The sequence below is a fragment of the Trichogramma pretiosum genome, unplaced genomic scaffold, assembly GCF_000599845.2.
Source record: "Trichogramma pretiosum strain Unisexual culture from Peru unplaced genomic scaffold, Tpre_2.0 scaffold104, whole genome shotgun sequence".
Taxonomy (NCBI): Eukaryota; Metazoa; Arthropoda; class Insecta; order Hymenoptera; family Trichogrammatidae; genus Trichogramma; species Trichogramma pretiosum.
Window position 1 is genome coordinate 181,547 of NW_019641644.1, and position 23,510 is coordinate 205,056.

Consider the following 23,510-nt stretch of genomic DNA (forward strand, 5'->3'; position numbering starts at 1 on the left):
CTCGCTCAGCGCGATTCAAAACGCACGCCGTACTCGGAGCAGAGCAGAGAGAGAGAGAAGCTTTAAATATTACAAAGCTTAACTAGTCTGCTATATATGTATGCATAACTGTATATGCGGCTGTGGCTACTCTCTCTCTCTCTCTCTCTCTTTCTTGGCTAGTACTCGCAGAGATTCGAATCCTGCCACGCTCTCGTATACATTATACTACTACTAGCTGCATAGCAGATATCCTCGCCGCCTCGTCGGAGAGGTGAGAGTATATAGAGCTCCGACTTACGTATACGCGCGCGAGCTCGCTTATGTATGTAGCTAGTTATATAGCGATAGTAGTAGTAGTGGTAGTGGTAGTAGTAGTAGCAGCAGCAGCGGTCGGAGATCGGCACACGCCGCCTGCCACGCGACCGCTCGCCCTCTCTTCCTCTTCTTCTTCTGCTTCTTCTTCTTCTTCTTCTTCATTCTTCATTGCCCGTTGTCCTTTTTCTCCTTCTTCCTTTTTATCTACCTCTTTCTCTCTGTGCTGCCCCTCGTGTAACACCGATGTACAGCAGGAATAGCGGTTATTTCAGTCCTCTCGACGCTGTACGAGCTGCTGCCCGAGACTAAAACCAGATCGCAATCTTTTATTGCCGATTTTTTATTTCCTACATATTTAGATGCTGCCGCTGCTTTCACCTGTTGCTGCTGCTGCTGTTGCTGCTGATTATTTGCAACGAGTGAAACGATGCATTTCGTCAGGAAAAACGTCCGTAGCTGCGCGCTCGGCTTAGAGGCTCTAGTTTTGAGATAATACCGATCTCCACCGATCGCTTCATTATTATATTTTAAAAAGAACTAATCTTCCTGATAATATCGACAGATGAGGTATATCGGATATCGTCGGTCAATTTCTTTCATGCGGTACCGCACATTCAGCTGCATAAAAATTTCATAAGAAACAAAAAAAATTAACCCGAGTAACCCGATAAATGTCCCCATGGTCTCTCGCGGATCTTCCTCGTCGGTCCTATATACGTGCACAGCGCAGAATTGCGGTGGCGAAAGGCTTAGGTGTTCACCGCCGCTGCCGCCGTCGCCTCTACACTGCATGCTATACGGGAGCGGAATTTTCATTCCCCGCCATCAAGATCGGTATGTACTATGCGCTGCGCGCGCTATAGCTCGATGTTCCCTGTGTTTGTGTGTGTGTGTGTAGGTATGCATGTGTCGGTGCAACTGGACCTAACCGCTATTACGGTTTTGCCTTGCCCGCTCGCTCGCTCTCTCTCCTATACACGTTCGCCGTTCTTCGCTCTTCTTTCTCTCGTCCTCCGCCCTAGTCATGCGTTTCCTGCTATACTCTTTGCTGCTGCTGCTGCTGCCATATATACACGAGCGCTTTAAACACCTACATAGACGCTCGCACACACACAAGTACACGAGCGTTATACAGCTTTTTTGCCCGAGTTGTTATTTATAGAATATCACGCTCGTTTGAGAAATACATATCCGCGAAGGCACGTATATAAGTACCTTTTTTCTCTCTTCCTTCATCCTCGCAGGCGATGATTAGTAATTTTTCAGTGGAACACCGAGTGACCTAATATGTCTGCAGCGCGCCAAGCGGCCCAAGCTTTTTCGAGCGGAGCACGGCTTGTGCTGCTGCGAGGATGTCGGTTACGATTGACCGGATGTGCACTCGCGCTTAATTCGGTACGATTCGTTCGCTCTTTTTTTTTTTATTCCTCACTTTTTATATTTCTGCCCGTCACAGCTAGAATCGAAATCTCGGAAATCGAGTGTAATGAAAAAAAAAAAAAAAAACGGAAGAAAAAAACGATTAAATAAAATAAATCACACGATCTCGCGGATCGACTCTCGCTCGCGGAGAGTCGATCCTGTCATACACACATACACGATTGTCGGATGGGTATATGTCGAGCTTATATGTGTTTATAAGAGAGCAAGAGTGACTTTCGATAAAAGAAAATGAAACGATCTCGTCAGCCGTAGCAGTCGCACGAGTAGCACCAGCACCAGCAGCTATCGTCAGGATTGCTTCACTTTTTTATAATCAATACCCATCGGTCGATCGCTCATACACACACATATATCTATATAGAACTTGCTCGCGCGCTAGAGATCGATGGCCGGTTGCGGTTCTCCGATAGGCTTCGTATATATGTATTAGATCGACGCGCAACCAGTTTTCTCGCGCGAAGAACAGCTATATAACGTCGTCGACGACGACGACGACGAGCATCCAAAGGCACGTGAACGAAGAATATATATCTACTTTACGAAGAAGAAGAATAAGAAGAAGAAGCGCATATCCTTCCTGTTGAACAGTTATACGATCTCTCGGTGGAAGGGCGGGTTCGCCGTCTGATCTGGTGTGCACGATCATACACGAGTGCTCGGCCGTGCAGCAGCAGCAGCAGTGGCATGCGCGCACGTATTTATGTACTTTTTGCCCGGAGAAAAGAGCGAAAGGTTAATTAGAGATATCTCGCGTTAGAGACCATAACGGTGGCCACTTAGTCAAGCGCTCGCACCTATATATACCGTATATATCCTATATATCTGTATGTACATTACAAACTCACTGCTTGAAATTAATGGAGCGAGCGGGTGTCGGTGTGTGTGTGTGTGTGTGTGTGTGTGTATAGAAAAGGAATATATATGTTATAGGTAAGGTTGTTAAATTACAAGTGTAAATGAGTTAATTGTTCGTCGCACGTGAACGGCACACACACGTGTGTATTAATGCCACTTTGAAAATCGGCCCCTCGTGCATTAGATGAGTAGCAGTTTCCGTTGTTGCTCTCCGCCGCTTGGTGCGTTGTTGTTTGCTATTTACGCTTCATTACGCACTTTCTTCCTCACGCGGCGCGGCAGACTCTCTTCTCCTCTCCTGCATTTATATATGTATTGCAGTAGACACTTATAGCGGGAAGAAAGCGAAATTATTTTTACGCGAGCAGTGCAGGCGAGTTTTTCCTTTTTTTTTTTTTGTTGTTATCGCATCACGGTATATGGTGTTTCGCGATTGCGCGCGTGCAATCCATTGCGATGAAGCGAGCGTTTAGGATTATGCATTTTTTTTCTTGCACGGAATAATGTGAGAATATATTGTAATAAGGATAACGAGAGGATAAAAAAATAATTAAAGTTTCTCAATATTAAATCAGCGGCTCGTGTATATCATGCTACTACATGCGAGAGCTAGTCGCGGGATAGTATATAAAATGAAAAATCTGCAGCAATATTGGCAATCATCAATAATCATTCCGACATCCGTTTTTATGTACACAATATAATAACAATCCATGGCTCGCTCGGAGTTGTACTATCTGTTAAGCTGCCACTGATGCTGATCGGCGGCCACAGCAGCAGCAGCAGCAGAACCGCAATAATTTTCGCCAATTTCGAGCGAGTCAGAGCGACTTCCGTCATTACTGTGTATTGCAAACATCGCGTTGTTGGCCTAGTCCTAGCATAGATTTTGCCAGCCAGTAATAATACTACGCTAGCTGTGTGTGTAAGGAAAAAATTTCTCGAGCGCACTTGTTCCGATCGGTATAATCGCACGCGCACCACGGCCGAAACTTACGAACTACACTAACACGGATTGATCGACTGTGTTGGACGAGAGTTTCCGGTTCGATAACCGCGAGGACCGTAAGGTACATATCCTACTACGCGTCGCGTCTACTATATATGTGTCGACGTGCGTCGCGCATTCTCCGATATATATATGCATGCTCGAGCTCGATCGACGTAGGCGTCTAATGATACACGTATGTAATATACCCGGCTCGAGAGTTTCTCGCTTGGCGAAAAAAAAACGTCGAGGATGAATAGGAAAATGCGCCCATATGTTAAGGGAAACGCCTCTTTGATTCAAAAGTAACGACTGACGACGACGACGACGACGACCCTGAGCCTCCTCTTCTGCATATACACGATATAGGTATATAAAATACTCGCGCGACACACAATGACACTATTTCGCGCCTCGTTTTCGCGCGAATTCCTCGATATTGCGCAATTTACGTGATTGGGCGATGGCACGAAGCGTGGATGATGATGATGATGGTGATGATTCGCGCCAGAGAGAATGTCTCGACGACACACACGTCGAGCTAGCTATTGTAGTCGCAAGTCACTACAATGGATGTGCGAAGAGGTGCGAATTTTCTTTGGCTCGCAGCACGTCCCGATCGACAGCCGCACGAGGCGCGAAAAATTCTAACGTGCTTGAAATAGTGCAGCGCATGTACAAGCGGGAGAGAAAAAAAAATTGATTTACGCTTTAAATGTTTTGCGAAACCGATTCTTCGCGATATTGTAACATTACTTTCATCACGTTCACGAAGTCACTTCATCCGTGAAAGAAAAAAAGGGAAAAAAGTATTTCGGTGCGCAGCTCGTAGACGTGCCAAGCCAATGGCTTGTATACAATGTATATAGAGTACTCGAGCGCCAGGCTACGCTTCGATTGGCATTTAGTGTTTATAAAATATCATAATAAAAAGAGAATAGACGTATTCGGTGCTGTGCTATGTGTGTCAACAGCTGGTGCGGAGCGCTGCGATATTCCCTTTTTATCCTCTCTCTCTCTCTCCCAAGAGAAAGAGAAAGAAAATAAAATCATGCAACAGATATTTCGTCAAGTCGATTCGTCGTATAATTTCACCGCCGAGCCAGGCCAGGCGGTATACAGAATCGTCGATGCGCGAGGCTGTAGCCGCGGCCCTCCAGCACACGCCGAAGCGTGCAGTAGCAACAGTGATCCAATATCGAGCTCTCCTTTAAATCAACGACTCCGAAAGAGCTCGCGAGTTATATCGCTGCTGCTGTTGTTGTTGCTTGCGCCGATCGTTATAAAGCTTGGGACACTTTTGACCCGCGCACCGCGCGAGTTTGCGTAAAAAGCTTCGCGCGCCGCAGCCGAAAAGATATTGTGCAAGATGGGATCGAGACCCAATGTATATAAGCTACTATATATATCCACGAAGCGTACCGTGAATTCGATGGATTTTTGATGCTTTTATTACCGAGAGAACTGCGACGAGGTACCGCGGCTCGATGTACATAACGACTGCCGCTGCAGCTTCGCGAAACGATCCGCAATAGACGAATGAATAATTCATTTTCGCGGCCTCTCCGTGAGCGGCTCTCTATATGTACAATACGACAACGGCAACGGCGAAAATGCATATAAATAAAAAGATAAATAAATACACAGACTCCGAATATCGACGGCGAAACGCGAAAATTGGAAAATTTTATCCTTTTTTATTCCTCGAAATACATCGTCGAAGTTTGCGGTTAGCGAGTGCAAACAAAAAATCCGCAACGATAGTACAATTTTTTTCCGAAAGAAAATTGCACGGCTAACTCTCATTTTTATTTCTGTCCATATAGAAAGCTCCCGGCATGCACCCGCCATTTTACAAAATCTCTCTATCTGGCGGCAACAATACGACTCATCGTCACGGAACGCTGATGAGCTCTCTCTCTCTCTCTCTTTCGTCTGACGTATAGATATACGTTGGGGGCACTCGTATACATATATGAATGTGTGTAGACGCAGCAAGTGTACGCGCATGTGCCAGCTGCGCGTAACGTCTGTCGATTGGTCAAGTGCGCTAATATAGAGAAGCCCATAAGTGGGAGGAGCGAGTGATACGTATGTAATACTACTACTATACTATTCTGTGTATGCGCATGTGTGAGCATATACAATGTGTCGTCGCTCGAAGCTCATAAGTGTACGAGGAGCCACAAGATCACGACGATGAATATTCATGATTTATCGGCTCAATTATGGCTCGTCATGTAATAATGGTAGCCGCGCGCGAGGTGCCGACCACCAGGAGATCATGCGATGATTTTATTTTTACTTTAACTCGTATTATAAACGAGCGAAATTAAGTGCGATCATTAAGGCTCATCGCTCGCTCCGAGGCAGTGACGACAGGATTTTCCCTGAAAAGAAGACATTGTAGTCGAGCTCCATATTGAGCAATGGAGAAAATGTTTTTTTATCCTCTCTCTCTCATTCGATCAAATTATCGAGAATACTGCCGAGGCGCCACGAGCCGTTTACCCCGTATTACTTATTATTCTTTACGAATCGAATGTCCGCGGGCGGCGCGGATCGAGTTTATTATGTCACTTTTTTACGAGCCCGATCGAGTATCGAGTACGCGCGAGCGAGTAGCGATCGTCGTCGAGTGCGCCCGATGAAAGGCGCGTTCCTGAAATTTTTATCCTCTTTCCCTCTCGACGGCTTGGATCGTTTCCATGTAAATAAACATTTATACATTATAAAAACAACGCGAAAACAAAAGCGGAGTTACTGATAAAAATAGCCCCGTGAAAGCCTCGATCTTTGAGAAAAGAAAATTTATCATCTCGAGAGGATGAGTTTCTAAATTCATTAGCTGGTGTACACAGATCTTTTTCCCAGTCAGCGAGTTCTGTACTGCTGCACGGCTCGTAAAATCGATACTTTAATATTCGCGACTGTGAAAGCATCTCGCACTCGCGGGAGAGCGATCTCCAATGCTGCTCCGCGAGCTCTCAATTGTCGATCACAATTCCGGGGCTCGCGCGCGCGTCCGAATATAAATATACGCAAATAAAAAAAAGAAAGAAAGAAGAAGGAAGGCAAGAATGAAAAGAGAAAGCTGCGAGTGAGTGAATATAACAAAAAAAAGACAATATAACGGAAAATTAGCTCGGCAAATGAATAAAACAAATTCGCCCTCGTGAGCATTGCAGATAGTTAATGTATAGTTATATATTACGTACACACACATGCACACTGTGACGTGCAATTGTAGCAGATCTCATTGTCATCGATCCCTCTGGTCAAGGCAGTAATGGCCTGCACGCGTTATATACTGTTATCCGAGATCTCCGATACACACGCACTTCTTTTTTCTTCGCATTTTTTTTGTCACGACTTTGAAAGAAGCGAGTGTTCTCATATAAATCTCCGACGCGCGAGAGAGAAAGAGAAGTACCTGCTGCCCTAGATAATTTTGAAACGCGAGATACGTATCGCGCGATCCACAACGTGAGCAGCAGCAGGAGGAGGAGGAAGAAGAAGAAATGAAAAATCGCCCGAGTCATCGTCCGTCGATCATATATACTTGCATATTACCACTCGGCTTCTCTACCTGCCGACTTTACGACTCTTATTTGTATATCTGTAGACGCGCCGCGCGTCTTGTATATTATAATATATAATACGTGTGAGACAGCGGAAACGTTTAGACATAATTTATACATAATTAATTTTTCATCGCGCCTACGCGTCGTCTGTGTGTCTCGTGCATGCGCGAACACACATACAGAGACATATTTGCGCGTGGTGACTTTTTGTAAACATACATAGAGAGAGACGGCATGTATGCATGGCACCCGTCAAAGTTAAACACGTACGTGCATATATGCACACACGGAGACTCGCGCGCCACACTTGTAACCGCTACCTGTCACTTACGTCACTCTTACTCGCCGCTTATAGACTTTACTTATAGCGATCTTAAAGGTAAACAAAGCGTCGCGCGCGCTCGCAAGCTCCCGCGTTACGTCTCAATCTCTGGCAAAAAAAAAAAAAAATAAATAAAGATAAAAAAGAAAAAAAGATAAAAAGGAAAAAAGATTACGTAGAGTACATAGTTTCTCACATAGGATAAGAATTTTTTTTTTCGTGCGTGTAATTTTTCCGAGCTGCGATCGCTGCTGCTGCCCGTTGTTGTTGTTAAAACTAGGCCGCGCCGCGCGGCTCGGCGTACAACAGAGTGCAATATACAACACGCAGGATCGTTAACAGCTTATAGCTCTATATAAAGAAGAGGAAAAAAAAGATATATATAAAGGATATAATCGACTGCTCGCCGTTACTATATAACAATGGCCTACAAAAGTACCTGCGCGACTCTCTGCCGAGGCGAGCAGTAATGTATAAATGTATATAGGTATATATGGCAAAGAGAGACTGCTATATAGCGTACTACACGGCATAAGGGAACGAGAGATAAACGAAAGCGAAAGGCGATCGGGCGGCGCGAGCCGAGCTGCTACCGCACACAGCCGCAGCTAGCATGCACTGCAGTACACAACACAGGCCTTAACAATATTCGATGTTACTTATATATACCCTCGAGCTTTGCTCTGTTTTTTTTTTTTTCGTTATCATTATTATCATTTTTTTCGCTCTTTTATTTATACGAGATACGTATAACGTAGTACGGGTGTGCGCGGCGCAATTGTGCGATACAGCGATTAATATCGCGCGCGCGAGCTCCGAAGCTGTCCGACTCTGTATGTTTATGTTGTCTATATATTGTATGTATATAGAAGCTTTATGGTGGATACATACGCACTCGAGGTTTAATGCCTCGGGTTATTTTTTATTGTGTGTTTGCCCGTGTGTCGCAACGAATCGATGCCCTCGCACGATGGATGAACTCTATAATTATACATACCACCCACATTAATAAAATTAAGACCTCTGCCGCACGCGCAGATTCGATGTGTACGTAGAGACGGGATCGCCGTGTATTATCGCAACGATTCGTGTGCAATTATCGATCGCTACTGCGTGCAATACGTCGGCAAAAGAGCTATATAAAAGAGAGGCAATAGGCTGAGAATTTTTAACGAGGAGTAGCTATGCAGCGCTGCTGTGCACGGACCGATCGTTTAACAATTTTATAACGACTCCGATGACAACGATTATCGTTTCAACGTTTTTTACATTTACTTTTCTTTCAACCGAGAGAAAAAGGGAGTAAAAAATGGTGATTCGTCGGGCTTGCATAATTAATTCTATCGCGATCATTGGGCGTCGCGAAAAGGCGTCGATGCAGCGCATAAAAAACTTGGCGCATATTACGATTCGCTAGGTGTAATTTTGCAAGCTTTCATGCCATTACGTTATCGCGACAGGCGGACGACGCTTAATATATATTTATAAAAATAGTTTGTCGCGAGTAGTAACACCTGCTGAACATATACTCGGTGCGTATATACATGAAAAGAAAACATCGTCGCGCCATAGAGCCAATAGAGAAATCACGCGAATCATATTCGGAGCTGTCGAAGAGAAAACAAGATGCTATGCACTAATTATTACACGCGCGCCAGCATGAAGCAGGTGATTCCGCGGGCGACGACGTTACAAGAGAAACAACGAAACGGCTCGAAAGAAAGATTTTTACGATCGACTTCTGCAGCGGCTATCGGCTAGAAAATATTCAAACGATCGTCGAACGTATTAATGCTAATCACTGCGGACGAAAAAAAAAGGAAAAAGCCGCGCGTGTCGTAAAAGTTTGATTTTAGCCGCGTGCAATATTACGAATAAACGCTGTGGCAAAACTCCGAGTGCCATTACTCGATATAAATTCTCGAGATGGTTGAGCGTGGATGATAAGCGCCTCTCTTTTTTTTTCTCCTCTTTTCTTACTCTCTTCCAATAACTCGTGAAAGTATTACGAAACTCGATCGGGTTCTATTCCTCGTTCTAGCTTCTCTCTCAGCTGCTTTTGCAGAAGTGTGTGTTTGTATTGTTTGAAAAAATATAACACACCGTAGCGCGAGCGCGAGAACATAAATTTGTTTCTGTCGTTACTTTCGATTCTCTAATTGCCCTTTAATTCGGTATAAGTATTTAAAGTTTTTTCTCCCCGTTAGCGTTACAAGCAAAAAGGAAGTGCAAAAATGCATACACAAGTGGATCTCTATTCATTCGGGCGCACTAGGGTTTTGTCGAAAAATGCGGCGATTTAAGCGTTATTCATACACGATTCAGCGATTAAAGCTCTCCATTAATGGGCTTAAAACGAGGTGCCGGGCGCGCGCTCATCTGCTATCTCTATGTATGCATCCAGCGAGATTTATTGCTTGTTTACCTGGGTAGCCTAGATTTTCCAGCTGCAACGATTAAATTCATTGGCGAATTAATTGAATTCTTGGCAAAAATATATATGTATACATCATTATCGATCGTAATAATCGCACGTTTAATTGTAAACTGGTTTTATACAAAGTTTAAAAGGGAACAGGCACGCGCGCGTCTTTTCAGTTTATATATGATGCACGAGGGAACACACGCTGCCTCCTGGTATACCAATTAGACCATCCAAAATCGTAAATAATCCAGCGTACTTTGTACACAAAAAAAGAGAAGACATCCAAGATCTCCCCCATTCATCGTAAAAGCTTGATTAATTTCCGAACTTACGAAAAACCGCTACCCACAACTTACCGGACTACCTACCGGAGCTCGATGTCTCATTAGCAACTGGAATATCAGTGAAATATTTCGTCGTTGAGGAAAAAAAAGCTCAGGGAGCTCTTATAGCCACAATCAATAATCCGCGACGCGCCTGGGAGTACCAAGTCGCCCGCGCGCCGCTACGTGTGTGCCGCGCGCGGAGAAGCGAAAATGAAAGGCAATCCGCGCGGCTACATGGCATAGCGCAGTATATCGCGTACTGCACACACACACAAATATATACAAACACAGACACACGCACACAAGTACATTGTAATCAAGCAAAAAGGCGTGAGAATCAAAGAGAGTTAAGTAGGCACATATAGCCGCGCGCCGCCGCACGTGTACACATAATTGCTGCCCCGGAAGATTCGCATTGGCGCGCCATACCAACCTACGTACCGTCGCAGGATTATAAACTTTTCCATTTTGGCTCGGCATGCGCACTACTAAGCAGCGTATCAGCCTACGTCTGTGTTTGTGTGCGCATGTGTGTGCCGCTGTTGTTGCGTGAGCTTTCCTAATGCACATGCTCGACGATCATACACATTGTATATGCAACATATTAAATGTTATTCTCCCGCGTCTGTGTGTGCGTTTGTGTCGGGTCAGTCGGATCAGGGATTTGACGCCTATAACCAGCTGTGCACGCAGAGGTTTATACATATAAATGAGAAGGAACGATACGATCTTGGGTGAGCGCCGCGCGTTGATCTCACTTCTGCGGCCATTTACGGATCGAAGCTGCACTAGGCTACTACTGCCGCTGCCGCGGCGGTCTCTGGATTTTTACGTTGCAGGGCTTATTTATACGAACAACAGATTTATAATCGCGCGAGTTTCCTTCATTCTTTGCCGCTCGTGGAGGTTCTTTCTCGATCGCCGCCGCCACCGCCTGCACCACCTCGCAGAGACAACCTCATGCCTTCATTCGCGAACGTTTTTATACTCATTCGTGTTTTATTGTTCGCGTAATGTTTTTTTTCTCCTTCGTACACGCGCGTTTATTTATATACATTTAGCTGCATTCGCGTGTACGAACGTTTCGTATTTCGCGCCTTTTTTTTGCGCGCGCCCGAGCTCGCTCGCTCGCCGTAATTTAAGATGAGTGCTTTGACCCTGATTTCTTTATTGCGCTTTATATACGCGCGTGCTTTTAATGTCTTACACGAGAAGCGATAGGATATAAAAATATTTTTTGCTACACGGTGAATCTCGCTCGTGTGCACGAGTCTCGACTCTCTTTAGATCGACACGAAACCACATCGTGCGAGCTCGCTATACTCTTTGCTCGTAAGAATTTTTTGCCCTCCCTGATTTTGTTGCCTCGACACCCACACACACGCGAGCCGATCCTCGCACATACAAAAAAAGTGAAATAAAATAAAAGAAGAGAAAATCGAATCGATTTAGAGTTGTGTCTTGGACCAGATGAGTTCGAGCGACAGAGTGCGCGCGATGAGTTCGTATTATATGTACCTACGGAGGTCGTTAAATTGCGAGCCAGTACACACCACGTAGTAAGTGAGAGAGAGAGAGAGAACAAGAAGTAGTTGTCTGGTAGTCGTAGTAAATCACTTAGTTGACAAGGAGGAGTTCACTTTCTGGGAAAGGAATGACCTGTATTTGCACCTGCAGCATCGAGCTGCAGCAGCGGCGGAGGTGGCAGGCACGCAAGCACGCGATTCTGTTTGATGATTATTGACACTGGCTCCGTTTGTGTGTGTGTTTGTGGGTATTTATAGTTTGTGTATAGTATTGCAGCTTCGAATCATTGATTACTTTACTGTTTGTACAAAGACTTTGAGAACTGAGAATATACGTAAAGTTGCAGGATTTCACGCGTTCGCACAGAGGAGATAGGGAAACAATTTTTTTACGTTAATTTTCACGTCGATTTCAGGAGTTATTTATTTACATAAACACACGAATACACATGAATACACCCAGTCAGAAACATCGTTTGCAATGTGTATCATAAGTATCGATCTCGGGGCTAGCTAACAATCAATAAAGTATTTCGCTGTATGTGTGTGAGTGTATAGTTGGAGCGAGGCGTGCACGCGGTCATATCCTTTATGGCAACAGCGGCAGCAGCAGCAGCAACGAAAAAAAAAGTCTCGCGAGCTCGCATAAAGAGCTAACTGTAAACGAACGTTTTATGTAGTCTCTTGCGTATTATATATACAACGATATACGTGTATATATCTATAAAGGTGTCTCCGTAATATAAAAACGCAATCTGCATAAACGATAAGCGCGGCCGGCCCGATCGCTGCTGCTGCATAGAACGTGTATTTATGCGTTATAGTCGCGCATCGACGACGTCTACGACCACTACTACGACACACACAACGACATCCAGGGTGGAGTCGCGCAATACTCGCCGCGCGCGCCAGCCAAGAGAGGCAGTACTCTCACTTTCTATATCGAGCAGCAGCATATGTAAGCCGCTGCTGCTGCTGCTGCTGCTGCTGCCGAGCGAGCAAAAGAGAGCAATAAAAAGCTCGTCGCACGAGCTTCGGATCCGACGTGCAGCTCACGTATACGTACACGTGATTGCATTTTCTGCGTCCTCGACGTGTAGAGATATACTCGCTATATGTATATACGAGAAAGAGAGACAGAGATAGATGCAGGGTGGGGCATGTCTGCCTGTGTATATGTGTGTGTGTGTGTGGATACTAACGTGCCCGCATCCGACTGCACGCACGTATCTCGATGTATAGGTTTACGGCTGCTGCTGCCGCTGATCTTTTCAGTTTCACTTTCTAAAATCGAGTCTTGCGTCTGTCTGTGTGTGTATCGGTATGTGTGTGTGGCGCGCGAGTCTGTACCCCGCGTCTGTGTGCGTGAGTATACGTGCATTATAAGCTATACTTACATTTATTGCAAGATTATAAGAAGGTACATTGGCTCGGCCACGCCGTAGCTTCCACGTTTTCCGCGAGCTGCATCGAGAGCGAGAAAGACGCCTATATTATTATAAGAGAGCCACTCACATACATATGTGATACGTGCGCAGGGCTTGTTATAGCTTACACTGCACACACACTCGCATACTCATACCGATCGCCGCGTTTTTTCTATGATTATGCGTGCAGCGCTGCGCGGCATTTTTTGCCGTCGTGAGAGGTGATTCGGTCGATCGATCGATGTGTTTGATTAGATTATATCGACATTATATGTGCGGCTTACGATGTTCTTTTGTCGAAAAAAAAGCAGGTAAAAAATCAAGAGCATTACTTATGTGCTACCGTGGTTAATAGTAATAAAAAAAACTATTACGAAACGTTGCAATGTTGTTGTTGTTTTTTCGGTGAATTCCGAAATTTTGTTCCTATAAGCGTAGCCTATTATGTAGAGCGATAGCTCGTGACGTCGTCAAGTTCTCTCATTGTTGTGATTGGATCGAGTGATTCTGAAATTCAAATAGGAGTACAACGAAAGAGAGGACAACGGCGCAACGACAACAACGGTCGCGCACAAAAAAAAGAAGAGAAAGTAATTATGCCTTGCAATCGCTTCGGCCGATCTGGATTGCGCTTCGAACGATTACCGTAATACGCCCTGTGTGCCCATACACTTTTATATCATAATCCCAATGAATCTCGAGAAATATATATCCCCGCAGTCGTAAAAGTTTATGCCCCGCGCCGTCGACGTTTAAATAAATTTCAAAGCATAAGATCGATGTATACAATAATTGCTCGAGTGCGCCGCTGTATATACGTTATGTATATACGCGAGCGCTTATAAGCAGGTGCTCGATCATAAAAAATCGCAGCTCCGCGCGATTGAGTTCTTCATTTGCCCAACGAACGTTGAAATGGCAAAACGATGGCTCGACTCTGAAAAAAACGCGCTTATTAAGGTGCGAAGAAGCCCTGCTAATACTATTTGGCTGTATGGCTCATACATGATAAGAGAAGACGTGTATAAATGTATCACAACTTCTAGGCTATGCGGTTGCGGCAAGACGTGTTATAATAAATTCGTCCGAAGTTCGTCGTCGTTTTACTGCGGCTGCAGCTTGTCTTTCCACGAGCAACACAGATCCTTATCCGGACGGATGGATGCGCAAAAGTCTCGCGTTTAATATGCACGCGTATACGTTGCATATATAGCGCGTGTAAAGTCGAGAAATCCTCTCGCATACCTCGAGCGCGGCCTAAAAAGTCGACCGCTCGCAAATTTCATCAGTTCGCGCGTGTAGCAGCATTGCACGCGTATACGTGTAAGCGTGAAATTACGCGTGCAGGAAATAAAATAATTATGCCAGTGGTGCGCCAGTGGATTTTCGTTTTTATTTTTGCCTGCTTTTTTTCTTTTACGGCGGCGAGCGCAAACGCATGAAATTCTATTCCCAGAAGCGAGTGTATATCGGCCGACTATGATTTCATACACAAAATGACGTTGCGATTACGACGTTGAAAAAAAGTATCCAATGCGAAACCTATTTTTATGATTATTATTACTCTTTTTTTTTATACTTCTTTCCATCGATCGGTAGGATGAACAATTAACCGAGCGTTCACCAAGTGGCTGTCGTCGTTTCGATTTTTTTTTGCGGAAAAACAGTGCCATATCTGACAGCAGCTATACAGAAGAAGCCTGTAGCCAACGCAGCGATTTTACAGTGTCAGTAGGATTTCGTTATAATCGTCTTGCGCATTTGATGAAATCGTCGTATCCTTTCTTTATTCGTTTCAAGAAAGTTGGGCGCGCGACGGAGCCCGTGCTGATGTATATACGTAGTACGGGAGCGAGAGCGATCGCGGTAAAAGACGCAACTTCACCGGTTTTAGCGCCTGCGTCTTGCTCGACTAATTCTTCAGGCTTGCCATTCATCAGCGCGAAGTAAACTCGTTTCTCTCGCGTCTCTGTTATTTTGTCTTTTTTTTTATCCTTTTTATACATCAATTTACAAGCGAGATTACAAACGTCGCAGATTTTTCGTAATAAATCGATAACTCGTAAGCCAGATGAAATTTTTTTTTTAAGAGAGCTACTCATGTATTGGGGTAATACGGAAATGTTTTGATCGTCAATTTTAGTGATATAGTTCATTTTGTTTCAATGTTTACACATTTAAATTATGTTACTGAAATAGTTAATATTACAGTTTTGAACAGAAGATATTTGCATTTACTTTTTTATTGATACAATGGGCTATTACATTAGTTATTCATGCAAAAAAGTATTCTACATTTTGCGCACTACGCAAAAAATCGCTTTAACACTGAAATATTGCTTAGAATATGTTTCATTACTTAATCTCTTCATTTTCTTTCAATAATTGGAGGAGTTTCCATAATCTATCAAGCTTTTTATATAATTCTTCTAGAAAACCACTCGTATCTTTTTCAGAAGCCGTTGTAGTTGTTTCAGGCTTTGATGTCGAAGTCGATGGGCCTGGCGTTGTTTTCTTGATATCATCACCTTTTTCAGTATGCGATGAAGTCGTTGTTTTTGGTTTTACTGTCGTTGATGAAGGACTTGATGTTGGCCTTTTATGGTTTTTCCAAAAATTAACAACGTCCTGGATCAAATTAAAACCTTTTCGGAATTTTTATCGATATTAGTCTTGGCAGTAGTTGAGCTTGTTTTTTCTGTAGTCGTCGTTTTTACATCCGAGTTAGGCACAGACGAATCGTCGTCATCGTCACAATCAATAGATGCTTCACAATCGTTGTCACAATCACAGCTCTCGTAAGACGCACCTGGACAGCAAAGTTCACTGCAATCTACACCAATTTCGCGTCGCGTTCTGTTCAACGATTCATAATTGCTATCGAGAGGGTTTGCGCCAACCAACGATATCGTGTAAATTACTGATATAAAAACGGTCAAACGCATTTTAACGCGATCAAAGAAGACTGAACAATATTCGAATTTTGAATTTTGAATTTATAGTATAGCGCCCGAGTGGTATCGCATCTGAATTGTGAGAAAGAACGATTTTTTTCGTCGATTTGACACGTTTAAAATGATAACACGAAAATGTCTACGTAAGAACAAGTATATTTGATTGTTTTGTTATTTTTTTGTTGCGTCACTAAGATTACTGGCCTGCAGTTTGACATTTCTTTCAATGCTTGTGTAAGCATCTTTAATTGCTAATTTAATAATTTATTAATTCAATCGTTTATTTGGGAGCGTTTCCCCATATATAAATAAATTCAATTTAATTTTTTTTAAATACGTCAAATCCGTTTGAAAACTGAAGTAGTATGAGTCAAAGCCACATCAGCAGCACTCGTTACTGAAATTTACAATTAGTTGGAAAGTATAAATGAGAGACTGAATCGAAAAATACATTTATTTCAAAATGTGATCATGTTGGAACTTACAAGGAGACCTTCTCACCTTTGGGTCACGGATCTTTACCAACAATTTTTTGGGGTCTTCAGGAACCTAATAATAAAGCACCCTATGTTTAGTTTTATTGAATGGGCCTTAGGGCCCATTTTAAAAAGGGTTTTCTATTTTATTTAAAAATCTCTGAGATTTTCTTTATCAAGATAGGAAGGCTTAAACAAAAAATGCACAGATCAAAAGTTTTGAAAATTTTCAAAGAATCGGTGAATTTTTTCAGAATTTTTCGAATCGCTCATTACAGGCTTTCCAAAAAAATGCAAGTTCTCACTGGTACGGTCCTACTAAAGATGAGAGTCTACACAAGAAATGGTACAATCTACTCCATTCCCAGGATAACTCACAAGAGGATGCAGAAAGCTCATTGACTAGTTTTCAATTGAATGTACAAGTACTAACTAATTTTTAGATTAGACTCAAGTATATTAGCACAATTTAATTTATAAAAATGTCTATTAACTGACGTTACATAGAACCACTTTTGATTTATAAAGTAATATTGTAATTAATGAGAAAGATGTTATAGAGCTTTGCTGTACGACCACTGATCAGTCATCAAACCATCTATGGTATTTAGCCAGAAAAGTTAGATTGTCTGGAAGCAGTAACGTTCACAGCATTAAAACTCAATCATCAAAATCAACAGAAGACCTCATCAAAGACATGCTGGAGCCAAAAACCTTAAACACAGTAAGCATGAGATATGGGACTCGATATGAAGGGACAGCAAGAAAAGAATATGAAATAACTTATAAGTGTAGTGTTCAAGAAGTTGGTGTGCTGGTGAGCCCAAATCAACCCTGGCTTTGTGCCAGTTTGGATGGGGTAGTCTACAAAGATGGTGTACCTACTCACATTGTTGAATTTAAATGTTCACATAAATGTGCTAAAAATAGACTCTCAGTAATAACTGAAAATAAAATTAATGTAGATTACTTGACTAAAAAATGTAGCAATATTTGTTTAAAAGAAACATATAAGCATTAAACGCAATGCCAGATACAGATGTATTTGTCTGGCTTCAATATCTGTGATTTATACACATATTCGCCTTATGGAAGTTACTGCGTTCAAGTCAGAAAAAATGAAGATTTTATCCAAAAAGTAGTTTTGAAGTGTCAGAAATTTTATTTTAAATATTACTTGCCTGCCTTGGCAAAATCTGATATAAGTACAGAAAAAAGTGCTGTGAAAACGGCAAATAATAGGCGTTTCACCGGATTAAATATATGCAATAAATTGCCTGCAGTACAAAAATGATATTTATTAGAAAAAGATACAATTTACATTGACAATTTAGTTTCACTATTTACATTGACAATTTCGTTCTACAATTTAAGTTTATAATTATGTTTCAACTAGTATCTGCTATAATTGGAGGCTGCAGATTAACCAATACACAACACATATGTATGATATCGTCAATATTGCTAAATAAATATTTTGGAATTTTGTTCAAAATTTGGTAGGTCCGAATTCTTTGCATTATTCGCTCGACATGTATTCTAACTCTTGGAAAGGACACATTAACTGTGAGGGTACAGTGAAATTGTTTTTTTTATCAATGAGAGCTCCAGCAATTACTTCAACGTCACTTTCAATAATATTCTTTCTAATAACCCCCAATTTTTTGTAAATTCTCTTAAGAGTACGAACTGATATTTCGTAATTGTTTTTTATTGTGAAAGGTCAAAAACAATAAAACTTTTTCTAATTGCTGAATTTGCTGTGGTGGAGAGGATTGATTAAATGATCTTGACAAGAATTTTATTTAACAAAAAATAGAAATAGTATTTATTTTATCAGCAAGCTATAGTCAATGTATGGTACAATATTTACTATAAATGTGTGAATAAAGTCGTATATCAGAATATAATATTAAGTTCAGAACTCGCTTTTACCATCAAGTCATACTCGCGGTCCTCAATCTAAATTCTATAGATTGTTCGTCGGACACGCCGAGTCCAAACACAGCCGTACCTTGCTTTCAGCAAGCGGGTCTGCACCGAAAATAGCCAGCTAGTAGAAGACAGCACATCGCCCCTCAAATGACCGCGAGCCAGGGGTTTCCACCTTTCACAGTCAACTCTCGAAGCCGTCAGCGAGTTAGAAGACAAGTCTGGTTCTACCGACAACTTCTCGAGCTTCGCAGCGGGCTAGAAGACAAGTCTTCTTCAACCGCGGAACTTGAGCGAGCAATGCACCTGCTACCAGCTTTCGCTAGAATACCTCTATGCCGGGAGATCGCCTCTCTTATATGCCTAGAGCTAGTTTTTTTCTGATGCGCGAGTGACAATTCGCGTCGACGCCACCTAGCGGTGACTACAGGAGTCCCTCGTTATACGCGGGGGTTACGTTCCTCAAAAGTACCGCGTATAACAAAACCGCGGATAATAAGACCTTCCTCTTATGGGAAAGAGGGGGTTACGTTCCTCGACCTCGAGAAAGCACAGTTTATATGCACACTTTACCTAGAAATAAACGTATTTGTTGAGTATTATTAATGTTAATGTATTTATATTAATATATGTTTATTTATATTTACAACACATATGCAATTACATGTTTAATTTTTAAAATAATCGGTTACTTTTTTCTGCTTCGCTGGTCTCAAAATATCTTTATGCATTTCTTCATAAATTTGTGCAGCCAAATTACAGTAGTGTTTGAAAGTCGAACTATGCGTCATTATTGGATCATGAGTCATTGCTAATTCACCTGCTCGAATGACTAGATCCATAACTTCGACAATCAATTTTGAATCGAAAAAGTGCATCATCAGTCTGATCTGCCGGTGGTTCAGTCGATAACTCTTCGATTTCTTCGGGGGAGTAATGTGGTTCTGGCAATATGAGATTTAAAATTTCCGATTCTTCGACGTTATTAAAGCCTTCTCCTTCGACATCCCGAGTCAAGGTTACGACATCTTGGACCACCTCCGGGTACAATTCCGAGCGGTCGATAACCGTTGAAAACATGTGTGGCAAAATTTTTTTCCAACTCATATTAACAGTGGTTGATTTGACTTCATCCCACGCTTCTTGAATAAAATTTATAGCATCCATAATATTGAAATTTCTCCAAAAATTCCTGACAACGTTTTCAGGAATGAAGTTGTTGCGCGACCGATGTAAGTTGACTGTTCTTACAATTGATTTCATTAAGCGTCGTAAATAGTATGGCTTAAAGGTCGCTATTACAGTCTGATCTAATGGTTGGAGCAAAGAAGTCGTATTGGGGGAAGGAACAGTACCTCGACGTTTGGATGAGCAGTCTGCAGGGATTGATTATGACTTTTACAATTATCGAGCAGCAAAAGTACTTTGAAGGCGAGATTTTTCTGGGCAAGGAATTCCCTGACTTCCGGTATAAAAGATTCCTTGAACCACTCATCAAAATTTATTTTTGTGATCCACGCAGTTTTATTTGCTTTCCAATATACGGGTAGGTGCTCCTTTCTTTTTCCTTTTAATGCTCGCGGTGATTCAGAGCGTTACACTAACATAGGTTTACACTTCATATCACCTGAAGCATTTACGCAAAACAAAAGGGTTAAACGATCCTTAGCCACTTTGAAACCTGGAGCTCTCTCTTCTTCTTTGGTCAACCAAGTTCGTTTAGGCATTCGCTTCCAAAACAAACCAGTCTCGTCACAATTGAAAATTTGCTCCGGTTCATATTTTTTTTCACGCGCTGCTTCATGATCCGCACTTGCTATTTCGCCTAGAATATACAAAATATATATTTGTAAAATTACATATGATTTAAAGTTTGTTGATGAGATCTTACCGGTGAATTTTACGTTGTAAAGTAAGAATCTCGTTTTGAAATTTTCAAACCAGCCTTTACTGGCGTTGAAAGCTTCTTCTTTTCCATACTTTGTGCACAAGTAGATATGAAAAACTATTGCTTGGTCACGAATAGCTGCACTGCTGATTGGAATTTTATTGTGCATGAGGTCTTGTATCCAAATTAGTAGCATCATCTCGACTTTCTCAATCAAATTTGATCGAGCAACTTTAGTAAATTGAGCATGCTGTCCTAAGTTTTTTGAGCTCTCACGGATTTTCGATGCATTATCTCGGATCGTTTGAATGGTAGATTCATTGACGTCGAAGCGCCGTGCAATCCAAGCAAGTTTTTCTCCGTCATCGATCAAACTTATAATTTTCATCTTGTCTGCTAGATTCAAAACTTTTCTGTTGCGTTTACATGGTGTTTTTAATGGAGTTTTCGAGGGAGTTTTTGACGGATTTTTAGAAGGAGCCATATTTAAATAAATTTATACATTTTCAATAAATTTAGGTAAATTGACAATTTCGACGCGTCTACACTAACCAAATTCAGACTGAATATAGATACGTTCGAGAAAAAAATCTCGATCTTCGATACGTTCGAGAAAAAAATCTCGATCTTCGATACGTTCGAGAAAAAAATCTCGATCTTCGATCCACGCATACGAAGGGATGGGCGCAAATCGACTAACCGCGGATAACGAATTCCGCGGATAATAAATCCGCGTACAACGAGGGACTCCTGTACTCTTACAAGCAAGTTTTAGTCGTGAAATTTATGTTAGGTGGGGTTAATGTTTAAAACTTGAGATTGGTCTATTCACCGTCTAAAATAATCCATTTACTAACAAGATGCTATCATATCTTTTATTAATTTTAACAGTTGACGTTAAAATTGGCCAACAATTTAAAAATGGGAGCATAATTGCGCCAGTATAAAAAAGCATCGCGATAATAATTTCATTACGTATTTCGACTGCTAAACATAGCACATTATCCAACAATGAGTATTATTTATCACCTGCTCGTTGTTGACGACACGTACAGTGTCTTACTTTATCGAATTTTTGCGTCGACGTACATGAATAAGTCGAATCGTCATGCGCGTCCTTATTCGATTCGCCACGAACATCCGAAGCTTCCTCATCTTTGCAATGGGTAGCGCGTACGCGTGTACACGCGGAAAATATAGAACTTAATCGGTATAAATTAACTTTCTAAAAATCGCGACTCGTTGCCGCAACAAAATTATAAATATAATTTCAAGTGCGCGCGAGCTTGCGCCGGGCTGCATTAAAATAAAACAAACGTTTCATTCTCCGAGGGCCACTGCGCGCGGTCGGCGTTGCAGTTAGTCCGGGCGCTGGTGACATTTGAGTGGACTTACGAGATCCCCTCGGCGAGTTGACGGATTTCTATGTTTTTTGGGTCGCTGAAACCGAATTTGAAGGTCGCCAGGCCGAAATCCTGGTCAATTTTTTTTTATAAACAAATTAATTGTTTAAACAGCCATATCTTGAAAAATATTGAAGATAGATTAAAACAATTTGTTTTTATTTTATTCGTCTTTGAAAAACAAAGAAATTCCATTAAATTAATTGAAAATCCGTCCACTAGAAAAAAAGTTATGCAATAATTAGTGTAAAATACGTCTTTTTTCACCTTTCAACCTCTGTAACTTTGCTCGTATTAGTGCGATCGAGCTCCTGGACGTCTCATTTTAAAGGTAATAACCTACAGAATGATGTAACATAATTTTTATGTAGGTAAAATTGTTTATAATGCAATCTGTAGACGTGTATAAACGTAATTTTATGGCTCTGACGTACTTTCCATTTGTTTATACGCGTTTTTTGCTGAGATAAATTATTAAAACAACGTGGTAACTTAGTTCAAATGAAAGTACATCAAAAAACAAAAATTTTAAGGGGTTTAGAAAGGAAATCGGTCTAGTAGATGCCAAGTTACAAACAAGTCTGAGCTTGGTTCATGAGTTCATGTTGCCTCAGTGTGCACGCCCTAAGCGCTCGCTGGTTTCTACGCGCTAGTTCAGAAGGCTGTAACTTGGCATCTACTGGACCGATTTTCTTCCTAAACCCCTTAAAATTTTTGTTTTTTGATGTACTTTCATTTGAACTAAGTTACCACGTTGTTTTAATAATTTATCTCAGCAAAAAACGCGTATAAACAAATGGAAAGTACGTCAGAGCCATAAAATTACGTTTATACACGTCTACAGATTGCATTATAAACAATTTTACCTACATAAAAATTATGTTACATCATTCTGTAGGTTATTACCTTTAAAATGAGACGTCCAGGAGCTCGATCGCACTAATACGAGCAAAGTTACAGAGGTTGAAAGGTGAAAAAAGACGTATTTTACACTAATTATTGCATAACTTTTTTTCTAGTGGACGGATTTTCAATTAATTTAATGGAATTTCTTTGTTTTTCAAAGACGAATAAAATAAAAACAAATTGTTTTAATCTATCTTCAATATTTTTCAAGATATGGCTGTTTAAACAATTAATTTGTTTATAAAAAAAAATTGACCAGGATTTCGGCCTGGCGACCTTCAAATTCGGTTTCAGCGACCCAAAACACATAGAAATCCGTCAACTCGCCGAGGGGATCTCGTAAGTCCACTCAAATGTCACCAGCGCCCGGACTAAGTTTCATAAATCTAAAACTTGATCCCGCAGCTCTGCGTCGTTCCAGTCTTGCGAGTGCAGCAGGAGCGGGCGCGCATAGACGCTGCATATATATTTATATGTATAAAGATGTGTGTTCAGATTAGTCATATCAGCACGAGATGCGCGAGTCGAGCTGCTCCTCGACGATCGCGAGCTACCTCTTCAACTCTTGAATGTTGTTCTTCTCTTGTATAGCACATTATGCATGTACATTTGGTAGGTGCACATACACATACACACCGACGTGTACATGTGGGTATAATACGTGTATACCGTTGGCGCACTTTGCTTTATGGGGAGCGAGCATCAGCATTGCGGGAGCGCAAAGAGTCGCGTGCCAACAACGTGAGCATATAATAAAG

General features: G+C 41.8%; 1 protein-coding gene across 1 annotated transcript; it reads right to left on the reverse strand.

The window, feature by feature from the left end:
- Positions 1-19,124: 19,124 nt before the first annotated feature.
- Positions 19,125-20,927, reverse strand: LOC111693861 (tigger transposable element-derived protein 1-like). Its single transcript, XM_023459759.1, has 5 exons — positions 20,447-20,927; positions 20,183-20,380; positions 19,958-20,131; positions 19,376-19,865; positions 19,125-19,128 (listed from the first exon to the last, which is right to left on the reverse strand). The coding sequence occupies exons 1-5, from the start codon at positions 20,925-20,927 to the stop codon at positions 19,125-19,127; spliced, it is 1,347 nt and encodes a 448-aa protein (XP_023315527.1).
- Positions 20,928-23,510: the final 2,583 nt, after the last annotated feature.

Bases quoted from the DNA above. Each gene is read 5' to 3' on its own strand.
- LOC111693861 (XM_023459759.1), bottom strand. From the start codon at position 20,927: ATGGCTCCTTCTAAAAATCCGTCAAAAACTCCCTCGAAAACTCCATTA. The intron at 20,381-20,446 runs GTAAGATCTCAT...TGTATATTCTAG, and splicing joins TTACAACGTAAAATTCACCG to GCGAAATAGCAAGTGCGGAT. The intron at 20,132-20,182 runs GTGATATGAAGT...AATCACCGCGAG, and splicing joins GTTTTGCGTAAATGCTTCAG to CATTAAAAGGAAAAAGAAAG.